The 15,752-nt window shown below is 44.3% G+C and overlaps 3 protein-coding genes across 3 annotated transcripts; 1 reads left to right on the top strand and 2 right to left on the bottom strand.

Moving 5' to 3' along the window:
• Nucleotides 1-1,541: 1,541 nt before the first annotated feature.
• On the top strand, nt 1,542-2,356 carry Pmar_PMAR002875 (conserved hypothetical protein; the record flags this gene model as incomplete). Its single annotated transcript, XM_002768044.1, has 4 exons — nt 1,542-1,614; nt 1,936-2,014; nt 2,062-2,208; nt 2,257-2,356. The coding sequence occupies 4 exons, from the start codon at nt 1,542-1,544 to the stop codon at nt 2,354-2,356; spliced, it is 399 nt and encodes a 132-aa protein (XP_002768090.1).
• Nucleotides 2,357-3,803: 1,447 nt separating this feature from the next.
• On the bottom strand, nt 3,804-8,361 carry Pmar_PMAR002874 (paramyosin, putative; the record flags this gene model as incomplete). The annotated part of the gene is made up of 8 exons (XM_002768043.1): nt 3,804-3,987; nt 4,350-4,440; nt 4,662-4,799; nt 5,588-5,726; nt 5,777-5,848; nt 6,923-7,090; nt 7,471-7,579; nt 8,195-8,361. 8 exons carry the CDS (start codon nt 8,359-8,361, stop codon nt 3,804-3,806), a joined length of 1,068 nt encoding a protein of 355 aa, XP_002768089.1.
• Nucleotides 8,362-10,108: 1,747 nt separating this feature from the next.
• Nucleotides 10,109-14,893, bottom strand: Pmar_PMAR002873 (carbonic anhydrase, putative; the record flags this gene model as incomplete). Its single annotated transcript, XM_002768042.1, has 4 exons — nt 10,109-10,870; nt 11,581-11,672; nt 11,898-12,049; nt 13,317-14,893. The coding sequence occupies 4 exons, from the start codon at nt 14,891-14,893 to the stop codon at nt 10,109-10,111; spliced, it is 2,583 nt and encodes an 860-aa protein (XP_002768088.1).
• Nucleotides 14,894-15,752: the final 859 nt, after the last annotated feature.

The raw sequence follows: 15,752 nt of genomic DNA, 5'->3' as shown, positions 1-15,752 counted from the left end.
CTGTCATCTTGTCACTGTTGTATCTGACTAGGCAAGCAGTTTACAGAAAGCACAGAAACTTCCATATCAGTCCCTTACCTTGCGACAGCGTTCCGTGATTAAGCATTGCTGCTATCAAATCTATCATATTACCCCTAAGGTTAGCCAAAAGGTCAGCGTAATAATCAGTGCTACAGAACCTATAGACTGTGACACCGCTCATCGGGTTAGTCACGAGGTCTTGAAGCCCGCTCATAATGAATACTGCTTCCAAATCTACCATACTATTGATTTGCGCTGGTCCTATTGATCGATGACATCGGTTCGGTATCGTCCAAGGCGGCCGAGTCAGAGGATTCTAGAATGTTTTTGATGGATTCGAGTGATTAAATACTCTCCGACTCGGAGGCTCCGAGTATAGAACGCCCGACCTTCCGATCTATCGCGCGGACCTCTAACCACTCCACCATAGTACTTACAAAAAAATTGGTGTGTCATCATCACAGCCGATCGAGGACCTTTCTTCGTCTGACATGCTTTAACGACCTGGAATTGGCGAAACCTGTACGGTGTAAGGATTGGCGAAACAGGGTTCAGCACCGTCTTACGCCAACAAGGAACTTGGCAAAACTCTGCGTATTCCAGACTTGACCAACTTTGGTAAAACCCGTATGTCGCAACAACTATGTGGCGAAATTTGTCGCTATGCCTGGTATTTCGCCAAATTGTTCGAATCTGTCCCTGCCCTTATATTGCCTAACAAACATGTCCAAGAGTCTTGAAACCCGTTAGGTGTCATTTTGGCGAAATCCGGGTTGGCGAAACCTGTATCACCCGGCGGCGGCGTGAGTACCATTCCCGGGGACCACATTATTTCTACCACATTTTTCTCGACTTGTCATTTTTACGCACAACTTCTCGAGTGGGACGTCCTCCTCTTCCTTAGTTCTAACTAAAGATATCAATTAATCTCGTTTCAAAGGCTAGTTCTCTTACACTCTATTCTGAGTCAGAATTGATGCAAGAAACTTCATCATGACCATGACTACGGTATCATTTGTTTCTGAGATTTTCTTGTCGAGTTGTTGAAAAGTATGCGTCCACCTTGGAGTTCCTGAATTTGAAATTGTTCTCACTAACTTTGGAAATTGGAATTCATGGTTGGTTGCATCTGTTGAAAACTGAAGTTATTAAACTAGAATCTATAGTTTCATTTCGCCCTCCCCCCTTCTCCAAATAGGAGGTGAAAAGATGTTCCATACCGTCCCTGGCCCGAATCGCAATAGGATTGGGGCGCCAGGACTGTGCTGGTGATATCCTGCACTTTGGAGTTGACAATGCCCACTAAATAGCGATCGTGGAAATCTTGCGAATAGTAGTTTCCGAGATGATGAGTTTGAGGACCGCCCCAGACCTTCTCCAGAGGTGCAGAGCGCTTGCTCGATCTGTGAGGCTAGGTGGCAGCAACAGTTCTACGGCCGTGTAAAACGTGTATAATTCAGTTTTCACTCGGAAGAAAATTTTAGGTCTGGTTGCATCGCGATAGTTTTTGCCATCAGAATATGTCCCTCCTGCGCCGATTCTGTCGCCCATTGACTCAGGCCATGGTCAGAGGGCCGAAGAAGAAAAAGGGAGGTGATCGTTCTCACTTTCGGGGGAAGTGGAAAAGACAATTGACAACACTCGCCGAACCCCTGCTGAGTCTCAAACTCTCCCTCAATCTGAGCATTAGAGCCCCTCAGAAGTTTGTACGACGTGTTGTAGATATCTCGTCATTGGTTTCATCGTCAAAATCGTTATGTGCTGTGGCTATAATAATCTCAAACGTATACATTATCCTCGGAAAAATTTACTAAATTTTTAATAATAAATTTAATTTATATCGAAAATATTGCCTTGATGATTGTATATCAGCTCGCGAGAAGTGAGAGTGCGCAGCGGCGTGATTATTTTCAGGTGGATCAACAGGGAGCACACAGGAAGCGGTTGCAGTGGATCCAGCCGACAACCAACTTTTCAACATCTACACTACGAGGTGAGAGCTCATACCAAATGATATATGATTCAATTCCGTCGGAACAGATCAGAAGATGAGAAAATCCTTCCGGATGAGCACTACCCGAAGTGGCTCTGGGGGCTCGAGCAGCCTAGTGCAGGGTATGGCGAGCTGAGTCTCATGTTCGTCCACGGGGTCAATATCGAGAATGCTACTATGTACCACTATCATAGGTGGGATAACACGTGTATGTCGATTTTCAGTTGATGATAGTGTTGTAGATTTCTTCGGAAGCATCGAGTTTTGGTGATCAAACACAACAATGTTCGGTTGAAGAAAAAGTTCAAAAAGTCATCAGATTGGCGTGTCATGACCCCATAAGGGAAGTTTCGGTTTCACTCAGCATCTTCGCCTATTGTGTTGGCCAGTAACACTCTTACAGTCTTACGTTGACGGAGCGAAACTCTCAAGGCTATCGGCTAACTGAATACTCATAAAGCCTTCCATCGGACTACCGCCCATGTGGCAAGCTATTCCTAGTCCGGAAAAACACTTCCAAGCCACATTTCCATGTACTTGGAGTATGGGGTACCGGGGCATCAGACAAGAGCCGAGTGTGATCGGTCGCAGGTGCCGTTGTATAATCTTTCTAAAAATCTCTAGTAAGAAATTAAAATTCAACTGTTTGCGGAATCGCTCATTCGTACAATGGTACCCCTTTCTGAAAATCTGTGGCTTCCAAATATCCTGCTGTATATAATTCGCCATCTGACATTGGTAACGAGATTATGATCTCATCATATGCTCTACCTCTGTGACATCTAAGGTCAGTAACGACAACAGAACAATTGCGACCCAAGGAGGCTAAATGCCAACGATAGCACTCGACACCAGAGTCTTTCCGATCTAATCAGTTCAGGATGACCGAATTTGTCTCCTCTCTCATTGGATCGTTCGAGCAGTCAGCCTCAACGTTAGTCAGCGTGCGATTGCGATGTAAGTCAGCGTTATATGACCCATAATTGTGCCGGTTTGGCTGAGTGTTGTGTCTGCAGGTTGCTCTGTGTAATTGTGGTAAGATTCTTACCACTTACTGGTAATTGAGTTCTTGTGTTAAGCAATTCAAGCTCTGATCCTCAATTACTGGCACATAATCTTTCCACTACAAACACAATTCAATTAGAATAGAAATCACTATTGGCGCAAGTCAAACGTCGTTTCTTGCTGCCTATGCATTGCGTGTCGATATTATATTCTTCTGAATTAATTCCCCCTGCCATCATCATCCGCCTCTTCCTCATCACTTCCAATTTCCTGGCGCGGTGACACATCTCATTGCTATCCCTCAGTCGCTCTCTCTGCTTTGCAATCATCTCAGAAAGTACAACATTAACAGTCTCCACTTCACCCAACCTCAACATCGCTTCCATATAACCACTCACCGAATTATGCACCTTCGAATCCGTTTCCTTTTCCCTGAAAATTATCACTCAAGATTATCTCGCCCTTCGGGCAACATTCCGTGGCATCATAAGTTTAATAATTTCTCGAATTAATTTAATAATAGAGTTTCACCCTAGTGGTATGAAAAACACTTGTGAAAAACATATTTCACGACTGCTGCATATCACCGCGAATATCGCGTTTTTCACCGAGTTTTACTCCCCTTCACGTAAAACGAATGAAACTCCAATAATCTTCTCATTCAGCCTATTGTATCAATAATCTCTGATTTCATAATCTAATCTCTAATGAGCTAATGCGCATCGCTGCCGTGTTGTCAGCGGCGTTAGCTTCGAGCACACACTTCGTGCAGTCCTCTCAAAACTCACTTAAAATATATGCGATCATGTAATGCGTCTATCTCCTCTTCCAACGACTTCATCTTCTCCCGCATCCACTCATTCTCCTTCTCCAACTGCGACATTGCCCATCTCAACCGAATACTTTGCTGCTCCGACGTGTTAGCCATCTTCTCGAGCATACACACCGTACTTGCATTGACCTCTACTCTGCATACAGGGAAAAGGCATCCAACTTCCTCACACAAACTACTCCAACAGCGATTTTCGAAGTGCAAAAATGGAGCCACCATCACCACCGCAGTCGAACACACAATTTCAACACTGCGAAAATCAATAACACGAATCTTAACGAGAAGGACGATCAACTCTCGACAGTCTTATGGGTGATTGTTTTTGTCAATTACAACTGTTGCATTTCGTTCGCCACCCATTACGACAACTTTGGATATAATAATCACATATACGACTGATATGAGAATACACACTTCACACAATGAGATTGCGAACTGATATTCTGTCAAGACTTATACGATTTCCATCAACACTTCCAATTTTCTCATCAAATTCACCTGTCCTCCTGACACCGTAGCTCTTCCATCACCATCTTCACTCGCCTGTCCCTCTCCGCGATAGTCTCCAACACTTGTCGTCTCGCCGATTCTGATCAACGCAGTGTGGGGGAAAATATGCACACGGTCAACCACATATGTTGGTGATGATAATACGAAAATTCTGAGAGGGAATTTCAGGAAATTCTCATTGATTCCTGTACACGGATTTTTGAAAAAACTCTCAAGCTCAGCTGAGGAAAGCGAACATATATTTCAACATTGAACCGTCGAACTCTCATTCTGCTATGGCAAATCCCCAAGCCCACCCACCTGCTGTGCTCTTCCAACTGTGCATAACTCCAAGCTGTGCCTTCAACCGAGCCACCGCGTCCTTGTCAGTAGCCCGAAGTTCACTTTGCAACTTCTGGACGGTTGACCTCAACTGCTCCAACTCCTTCTTCGTCGAACCTGTTAAAGTTCACCAACTCGAGGGAGGACGAAAATCGATTCCAAATCGCCGATTCGTTGACAGTGTGGGATAATCTTCGGAAATTCTTATTAAATTCTTCACCCGAATTCGTATATGGACTCCTATAATCAGCGAGATAACTCATGAACGCAGCTGAGGTAAGCGAGCATATATTACAACTTCGTTTGCTACTGTTAAGGTATATGATACTTAAGCAAAAAAAATTTGCACGCACGCGATCAAACCATTCTCAGACTCTCATCATACTCATTTTCCTCTCCAGTTTAGTTTTACCTTCATAAAAACCATGATATGATGAAAAATTGAAAACCCCTTCCCGAACAACTTTGCAAAATTTTCCTATCAAATTTTTCCCCCTTATTCCCAATTTCGTCTGTGCTTTCTCAGAGCCGCAGAGATTCCGTAGAGAATATGAGCATATTCTAGTGACCTCTCTCAGTGAGGAAGAATATGTACATGGTCAACCACATGTGTTGGTGATACATATAAAATTTGGTTTCCTATTGTTCTAAGAAACCAAGTTTCTTTTTTATCTTTAAATTATTTTCTAAAAAATTCTCAAAATATTTTCTAAATTTTTTAAATTTATTTCTTTTTTAAATTTTCATTTTCATTGTAGTATATGTTTCTTTATTGATTTCTAAACACTTTTACCCAAGTGGTGTGTAAACTCCTAAGAAGCGAACATATATTCTAACACTGCGTTACTACCATACTAATAGAAATTTTTCAAAATTTGGAAATAATTTAAACTTCTTCCCCTCACCTTCCAACTCTGCCTCCAAACTGCATATCCCCGTTGTCGAGGACCTTCCCCTCCTCGTACGCAGCTCCTCCAGAGCGCTATCCAATTCAGCCTGGACATTATACAGTCTGTTGCAAACCGCCGAGTGACCTTCTATTGCCTGAGACCAGCAATTGTCACACATGAAAAGATGTGATGACTTTAACTGACCATCTGCTTCTCATCTTCCAGTGTTGAGTTCTCCTCCCGTAAAACTGATATTTTTTTCTCCAATTGCTTACACTGAGAATAACAACAACAGAGCACGGAAGACTATAAGGCAAACCTTTCCCTATCACCAAATCACTATTAATATACTTCTTATACGAATACCAACTTTCTCCCAACGATTGAAAAATACGAGGATTATGTTTCGTGCGAATGAACACGACTCGTAAGTGGACAAGGGAAAGGAAAAGCTTCTTGGAAAAATAGGTGAGATTACATACAGTGGAGTTTCACCCGTTTTACGTGAAGTGGTGTAATACTCTGTGAAAAACGCGATATTCTCGGTGATATGCAGTAGTCGTGAAATATATCTCTCACTAGTGTTTTTCATATCACTAGGGTGAAACTCCATAAAATCAATTGCAGACAGGTTCCATGCAATATAACCTTATAAGAGCGCCTTAAATTCATAGTTTTAGCTTCAAAATCATTCTGTAGAAAAAGTTTCCTCTCCACCCGTATTTTCGCTCCCTATGCTGCGCGTACTATCAATTTTCGACAGCGTATATAAGAGACCGTAAACTACCACGAGTCAATTCTCGTGCTTAGAAACGAATTTAAATTTCAATTTAAATTTTCTCTCCTATCCTTGTTGTTTTACGTCCACTGATATTCTCAACGTAGACATAGCACACAAACTGCAGACTAGTCGTCGTTGAAATGTGCTCCTCTTGAGAATTTCAGTTGGAGTAAAATTACAGAATACACCCAATCCTGTGTTCTCTTTTATTCCTAACGGATTTGATTCATTGGAGTTTCACCCTAGTGATATGAAAAACACTAGTGAAAAACATATTTCACGACTACTGAACATCGCGTTTTCCACCGAGTTTTACGCCACTTCACGTAAAACAGGTGAAACTCCATTAATACACACACGACAAGATCCATCACTGATATATAAAATCTTGAAACTCTCAGCTTCTCATTCTCACCCGCGCAACGTGAGAAAAAATGCATATACTCGACTACACGTGTTGGTGACAATATAAAAATCCTACTCCTAACCTCAGCTGAGTAGAGCAAACATACTTACGAACACTACAGTGCTCCAAATTTATATAGTCTAAAAATTTAATATATGTATACCTGCGTTCTCAACTCCTCCTCAGCCCTTTCGAGAGCCAGCCTTTTCTGCCGCTCTTGTTGCAGCTTCTCCTCAAGGCATCGCGCCTCCTCAAGAGCTCGGTCCCTCTCACCCTCCAACTCCCTCACTCTCGTCAACGCCTCCACCTCCTTATCCTTCCACTCGTCCACCTACCAAAATTGATCAATGATGTTATAGACAAATTCACTCTTTTACCAAAATTTCCAATCATTTCCCCATTTTTTTCGCGAAAAAAAATCCAATTTTTTCCTCCCACCTGTTTTTGAAGTCTTAATGAGATCATTAGAGTTCCACCCGTTTTACGTGAAGTGGCGTAAAACTCGGTGAAAAACGCGATATTCGCGGTGATATGCAATAGTCGTGAAACATGTTTTTCACTAGTGTTTTTCATATCACTAGGGTGAAACTCCACTGATCATTTCAGAAACGAACTTTATGCTATGAAATCCACAAATTAGCATATCAATCTCCATTAGCTCAGATCTAACCTTCCCCGATCAACCACGAGGAGCCACCCTGCCGCCCTTACCTGTTCCTCAAGACTCCTCATCTCTTTCATCAGCTTTACATCATCCCCCTCATTTTCCCCACTGCCCAATAAGCGCCCCCGCTCTATATCTCTTTCGAACTCTCTCAACCTACAATTCCAAGTAAAACTGAATAACCACATCGCAGATCATAAACTAACGCTGGGTGTCAAAGCTAAGGCCTTCCTAAGAGGCGCCCCATGAAGTAAACTTTTTCGCCATATTCGCTCATTCACTGGAGTTTCACAACCCGTTTTTCGTGAATTGGCGAAAAACTTGGTGTAAAACGCGATATTCGCGGTGATATGCAGTAGTCGTGAAATATGTTTTTCATATCACTAGGGTGAAACTCTATTCAACTCACAAACATCTCATCAAAACTGCTCTATCACACACGCTCACCTTCAGCGGCCTCACGCGCAGTCGCCATATCCTCATTAATTCACATGTATGGACAAAAATTCATTTTCCAAATTCGATCGTTTTAACAACAAAAAGATGGTATTACGACTACTCCTCGGCAATTCAAAATCCCCCCAAAACCACAAGACAAGTTGAAATTCCTCCAGGCCTGCGTGACAAGATCAAATACCACATAGTCGTTCATAAGAACAACCCCCTCATTATCTACCACCGTATTACTACTATCCGACGATTCAAATTTCCTCAGAGTTGGAATGCGACAAAGTCTTCAATAACATCTACAACAACCACCGTCCTTATTACCTTTTCCGCAGCTCACAAATCTCCCTTTCCTTCTCACGACACTCCTCAGTCCTCTTCCACTCGTTATCAAGTGCTTCTGCCAGTTTAGCTTCCATTCCCTGTGGCCGTGAACCCGCGACCCTCTCCGCGTACTTGGGCAACTCCGGTGATGTAGGTGGTGATGACATGGCAAGAGAACGAAGAGAAAATTATTCAGATTTATACTACTTCGTCACCCGAGCAATACTCTGAGTAGCATCATAGCGTTCGCATCAATAAAATCCTCCAAAAAAATTTATTTCCATATTCAAATACGATGCCAGAATTGATTCGATGAACCTAGGTGATATACCGTCCATAAGATCGTCACCGTTTCTGGTGCTCGTGGTAACCATGAGCTGTAACCAAACTACAGACTATTTTCTCATCTACTTGCTATACCTCTCCGTCGGCATATCGCGACCGATGGATCAGCAGATTAGAGTCCTCGAGATAGCCCTAGAATAACCCCCTCCTTATTTCTCCAAGACTAATTTGAGTGGCAGTTCGAAATTCGAAAATGATCTATTTTCCTGTACTCGTCAATCACTCCAGACTGACCACCAAAACTACAGGGGCGTTAGGAAGCACACCCTCGCGCGCCAACGTAGTTCCACAGATAATATCCGTGAAAAAACTGCTATTCTGAAATTGTTCAGAAAGTTGAATCAATATACTATAGCCCAGAAAGAAGATAATATTTCCCCGAGATGCGAAAAGTTCGACTTCACAACATTGATGAAGTCCTCCTTCAGAGTAATTCCCCCCAGCTTCGCTCAGATATTGTGATATAATAAACTCAACTCTACTACGTATGTATACATATACGAAAAAAAATATATAACAATTAGTAAAGAAAATATGTACCTCTGCCGTGGAAAAGGCGGCCTTTTATCCCACCATTGTACGCGTTGCCGCAGTTAGCCATTAGCCGCTGCTGCATTCGAGAGAAGCAGACAACGAGAAGCCTCACACACGGCTGTGTGCGATGTTGGAATCGATTCTCAAAATCGAAGTCGTGTTCAATAAACACGATTTTGAAAGTTGAAAATCGATCTCGGAAGCGCTTCCAGAATCAATTCAGACTCGCGCTCAGTAGACACGATTCTTAAAATCGATTCCAGCAAGGATTCCAGAATGGACAAATGAAATACGTGAGCTGCCGCTACTACTGTGACAGTAGTACTGTCGTTGTCGTACAGCATTGGCATAACTTCAGAGCGTATTCAGCTCTGTGTTGGTTGGAATGAGGGAGGGTGTATTGCCCACAAGGCACTCATCATGTTAATGGCAGAGGAGGCAGTTAGGCTTGTTGTTTCCCATGCCCAGTCGTAGAAGGGGTCGTCATGTCGGATAACACAACCAGGTAAGTGGCGAAGTAGAGAGAGATAATCTTAATCATCCTCAATCCTACACATCTGGGCTCAGCGGGGGCCAGCCGTTTCATGCAGAGTCGTTTCATTAACAGAAGACGAAGTGAGAGTACTGTGGCGAGCGCCATTGGTGATTACGATACACATCTACCAGTGCCACAGGCTAACTAGTAAATGTGTCGGTATGGTTTATAGAGATCATTCCTATAACAACTTAATGCTGTCTATGATGTGCTCACACTCCTCATAATTAATATCTTCAGTAGCGCACGCCAAGCATGAAACCGCCTTGGTACTGGAGAACAAAAAAGCAAGATAATATATACTCTTTTGATCCAACTACAACTGCATTGTGTTATGCTCTCCAACGTTCAAGATAATGATGCTTCTAGGTGCTCTAATGCACTTGAACACAAATAATCGGACGGCAGGGTTACAGACATTATAATAATGGAGACGACCAAGAAGGAGTAGAATGAGATACGAAGGGAAGTGTCTATATAGTCCTAATTCTAAGGCTATATCACTTCCCTATAATCAACGATGGAACGATGATGATAAGAATAAGTATGAACCAAGATGCTCTGAAAGGTTTAGGGACAGAATTGTTGTCTGTAAGGGTGGAGTCAAGAATCCTCCTCCCATTCAATGCTTGGGTTTGACGATAGTTAGGGCCAATGGAGACTCCATTATGCCTTAGTGTCCTCAGCCTATTCAGTTGATCCTCGCTGATTGTCTGGATCGTCTTAGCAACAATCCATACCATAACTTCCTCACAATCAGGAGTACTACCAGACCCATTGTAAAGATAGAAGTTGGTTGATAAATCTTGAGGGGTCATGGCCTCCACATTGAAGGAGTCTAGCGCTCCCATATTACTAGCGTTCATCGAGTCTAAAGCCTCACTAAGCCCAGGCGCTGGATCACCAACCGTATAAAGAACGCCTATAGCAACAACCCCATCTGGGTGATTTAAGGCTTCAGCGAAGTCACGATATTTGCTGTTGTAATGGGCGAAATGATATTCGAAGGCGTAGGGGGTACCATTGAACTGATGTTCACTCCCTCGAGAGCTGTCCGTACCCCAATGCATATCCATATAGGTGAGACGGAAGATATCCTCCCCCAAACCATAAACACCTCTTACAGTGAAGTTGTTTGCATCGGGGACTTCCAAGGCCATGTCAATCTCAGCATGAACAGTAACACCACGGGCAATACCATAATTGATGGAAAATGGAGGTACCCCAGCATTGGGGATCTGAATATTGATGGGACTCTGTCTCTGACCCGTTGTACAGTACCCAGGCCATGACCCTTGGTCACTATATGTCCATTCTTGAGATGTGGACAGGTAGCAACACGTGAAAAGGATGCTTATAGATAGATAACAACACATTATGAGGGGCTTATAATACTCTTCTGCGGATGAGATCCATCATCTATTATATGTGTCCCATCACCATGGCAAAAAGGTTTACAGCCCCTGATGTGGGGTAATGTATGGTTGTTATGAGGATTACATCGACTATGGGGAGATGATGTATTAAAGTGTAGTTACGATATGAGATGCATGGCTTTGATGATGGTAGAAGATGCACTTCGGGGGATGGGAGGAGTAGACATGGCGCTACTACTACTTGTCGCATCACCACTTCGAGGGATGGGACGAGTAGACATGGCGCTACTACTACTGCTACTACTACTTGTCGCATCACCACTTCGAGGGATGGGAGGAGTAGACATGGCGCTACTACTACTGCTACTACTGCTACTCCTACTACTACTTGTCCCATCACCACTTCGAGGGATGGAGGAATAGACATGGCGCTACTACTGCTACTGGTACTACTACTTGTCCCATCACCACTTCGAGGGATGGGAGGAGAAGACATGGCGCTACTATCACTGCTACTGCTACTACTCGTCCCGTCGCCTCGGGGAGAAGTTCCTCCGAGTGCACATGGTTGTTGGGGTGGGTCTGCCTGGTCATACTCTATCGTGTAGCTGCCGGGGATACGCTTCACTCGGGCAATGTCCCCATATTTTGATAGCTTCTATGCACAAGATGGCTCCGCCTTTCGCCCCTGAGAATGTCAGTACTGAGGGGGGGGGGGGGGGGGGTACATCTCAGCAACCGGTGTTTTCCCTGCAGCGCCCACATATTCATGCTGCATCTCAGCTCTCAGTATCTTCTACGGCGTCAACCCAGCCTGCTGTACGTTCATGGGAGCAAAACACTCGCGAGGAAATCCTCATTTCTAAAGAATGGGCCTCTTTTCTACGTAAAGAAGTTTAGCGCGCGCTCCCACCTGCATTTCGACTTAGCCTTGGATTGCAGCCTGGCCTTGGACAACAGTTCGGGGTTCTGGTTTCCCGTCGGGTTTCGGGTTTCCCTTTCTCCGCTTTCACCTGCTTCTTGTTCTGTTCTTGTTTTTTTTGGAATTTGCAGTTTAGATTCTCACTTGCGTTACGGTCATCACGTGGATATCAACCTTCACTTCCCATTAATGGCGCGCGCTGATATTCTTCGGTTTTTATGCATCTCGCTTAGATTTGATGCAGTGTCCCCCATATCTTGCGGTTGGTGGGAAATCTGTATTGTATTCTCTATCTCTCGCTACACCTAGTGCAGCAACGGAGTTTATGTGGTCAAGTATAGGGCTGACCAGACCGCGCAGCAGGGAAAATAATATACAGTAGGCTTGCGCCGGTAATAGTGGCATTAATACACAGCAGAACGTACATTCGTGCTCTCCATTGTGTTACAGGGGCATTGTCTCGGCTGTAGGGGCATCCAGTGTGGGGGGACATATGCACATGGTCAACTACATGTGTTGGTGACGATATGGAAATTCTAAGGAAATTTTGGGAACTCTTGGTTGGTTTCTGTACATTTCTACTCTAGTTCGTATATGAACTCCTATAATCAGTGAGGAAAACGAAAACATATATTCCAACACTGGGGTTACCACTCGTCAACTTGTAGGAGGATTGAGCTGAATGGTCAGCCCTATGTGATGCTGCATAACGATTTGTTGAAAGTGAGAGTCTCCTCTGGAAGCCCCAGAAGTGATGCAGGCGAGCATGGCCCTTGATGATTGTCTCGATGCTTTGGTTTTGCGTTGTCAATCTCTACTAGCATCACATAGTCTCTCTCTCTCTCTCTCTCTCGCTCGAAGCCGATTTCGGCTAGGCGGCCAGCCAATGCTTAGCACACATCAGCGGCTTTTGAGGTCTTCGATAGTCGGCGAGGGTGACCAGTCCATCTCCGCAGTTTTTTTTAATCGTCGTCTCATCTTATCAGCTCTCGTTTCGCAATCCACCTTTCGCATCTATCCTATCTCCGGCTGGAGCATAGCAATGTTCTGCGCCGTCGAACTCGGCCAAGTTGGGCTATCCGATTCTCCCATTTTCTTCGTTCCTTAGCATCGGATTTTGTAAGACCGACCGCTCTCATATCCTCATCGATAAGGTCACTCCATAGCTTTGCCGTGCTCGATCTTCTCACTGCTCCGAGATGCGCCGTGGGATCCCACGATAGTAATCTGTTCACTGGAGACGCAGGGTTAGATCGAAGGACATGGCCGTACCAACGCAGGCGACGCATTCTGAGGACTACGGAACAGTCGGGGCACCCTGATCTACTCCAAATTTCCTCGTTAGTAATGTGCGACATGAACGATATTCCGAGAACCCTTCGAATACAATTGTTATAAAACGTGCAATACCTTTCGCATTCTTTTGTCGTCAATGCAAGGCACTCACTGGTGAATAGCAGCACTGAGAAGACCGAAACCTTCAACACAGTGAATTTAGCTCTCAAGGAGATATCGTGGGATTTCCACACTGCCCGTAATCTTGCCATTCTTTGTCCTGCTGCTTTTATGCGCTCCGTAATCTGTTTTTTGTTGTTGTGTGAATCTGAGAATATATCCCCAAGAATCTTCATCTCATTAACGGCTGCGATAGGCGATCCTCCAATATCGGGTTGTTCCAAGTGTTCATTTATTGTCAATCGTTTACACTTCTCGGGGGCTATGACAAGATTCGCGGCTTCTCCGTCTTCTCGCACGTAACTAATGTGTTTCGTATTCCCCATTGCTGTGCTTGATGGAAGGGTCACATCGTCTGCAAAGGACAGCTCATTGAGCATTGTACCCATCTTTTGTCTGCCAATATGTGAGCGAGTTAAGCGTCTGGGTTGCTTGTTAGTGTCCAATAAGCGGAAGCCATGCGGAGAGTTCCTCAGTCTTTCGCTGAGCACTCGATCTAGGCTGCATATGAAGAGTATCGGGCTCCAACAGTCGCCTTGTCTTAAGCCACGGTCGAGGGGAATAATTCGTTCCTTTGAGCTTATCCGGATGCTTGCTTTAGCTGACTCATAACAGTTACGGATGATCCGTACGTATTTCGGATGTACACCAGCCATCCTTAATGATTCATATACATGCGACCTAGATATTCGATCAAATGCCTTGCGGAAGTCTATGCTCGTTAGTGTGAGCGGTAGATCATATAGCTTGCACTTATCTATTAAGAGTTGTATTGCATGTACTATCTCCAGGCCAGACCTTCCGGCCCTAAAGGCCGTCTGTGATGCGTCGACCGAACTGTCCACCTGTAAATATATTCTGGCCATAAAGATCAAGCTGAATATCTTGGTGATGGCGCTCTGGGACAATACTGTACGATAGTTCTTGCAGTCCTTTCTGGATCCGCTTTTGTAAATGGGAGTAACCTTCGAGATGTTCCAATCGTCTGGTAGGCGTTCCGTTTCGAAGCATATCGAGCATACCTTATGCACCCATTTTGCTATTGCTTTCCCACTTTTATACAGCTCTGCTGGGAATTTGGTACTTAATGGTCCCGCCTTCCTCACTTTCAGCGTTTCTTGGAGCACATTCCATATTGCCTTCTCGTCGTTCGGACGGAGTTCTGTCATCCTCTCTATTTGTCGTGTTTTACTGGCTCTTTTCTGCTTTCTCGTCTTTCGCTGGGGTGCACCTCCGCCTTCTTCGTCTATTTGTCTTGCGGCTTCTAGGGCTCCTTTTATCTGCTCTTGTAGCTCATTCCAAGCCTCATTTGGGTCGTTCTGCGTCCTACTATTCGCATAAGAGTCGCTCAGCTTTACGTCGAATACTTTTTGGCATCTTGGGTCCGTGATCAGCTTCTGTACTCTTTCCCTGTCGAGGATTTCTTTGCGTCGACTTGTAGCGTTGTTTAAGTGCAATCCCATGCGGCCCCATACTAGCTTGTGATCAGTCTCGATTGGATCCGGATCTGTTACTCCCATTGCCTCCAGCATGTTTATGTAACGTCGTCTTATCAAGATGAGCTCTAATACGTTGCCGCCAAGTTGTTTGTTTGGATGTTTCTATGTTGGTCTGTTTGCCAGATGCTTAAACTTATCCCACTGCCCGATGCATATATCATTCATCTCGACTATTTTCTGTAGTAGTTCATAACTGTATCCAGTGCAATTGAAGTCCCCACCTATGATCAGCATATCCCTCTGTGATACTCCAGATATCACCTTTCCTAGGCGATCAGAAAACGTAGAGTAGTGTTCTGGCGGGTTGTTCCGGTTAGAGGATTCCAACCCGCTGTAGAGGCACAACGCGGATATCAGAGCCGAGAAGGTATGGACGGATCACGGTAGAGAAGTCTCAGAGAGAATCCCAGGTAAGGTGTACTCTTTTTGAATAAACTCGTGCGACATCCTGGTTGGATTGTTCGATGCTAACACTATTACTTTCGCTATTCAGACTTTGAACATCGTAAACGAGCACGCATGTGAAGTAATTGGCTTCAGGGAGAATTCCTCGAGCACATCGGGCAGGATGAACCTACCTGATAGGTTCAATTAGCTCATTAACTTAGTTTCTCATCTAACTGTTTGAGTTGATAAGTCTGAATCTGCCCCGTAATCACCCATATCTTGCGGTTGGTGGGAAATCTATATTGGGTGAATGTAAGAGAGCAAGATGCCGTTCAAGATGGACATCTTGTCGACGATCATGGCCGTGAAGTTGAAGGTCGGTCTGATAAAAGACACAGTGTGTTGGTACGGAGAGTGATGGATAAACAGCATTCCAAAAAGATGAAGGTCGTCGGGACATCTCCAATCGTCGTTCGTGTCGCCACTATTATTCCGGCCTTCTTCA

Source organism: Perkinsus marinus (genome assembly GCF_000006405.1).
Source record: "Perkinsus marinus ATCC 50983 genomic scaffold scf_1104296969090, whole genome shotgun sequence".
NCBI lineage: Eukaryota > Perkinsozoa > Perkinsida > Perkinsidae > Perkinsus > Perkinsus marinus.
Note: the sequence above shows the minus strand (reverse complement) of the source record. Positions and strands in the feature narration are given on the sequence as shown.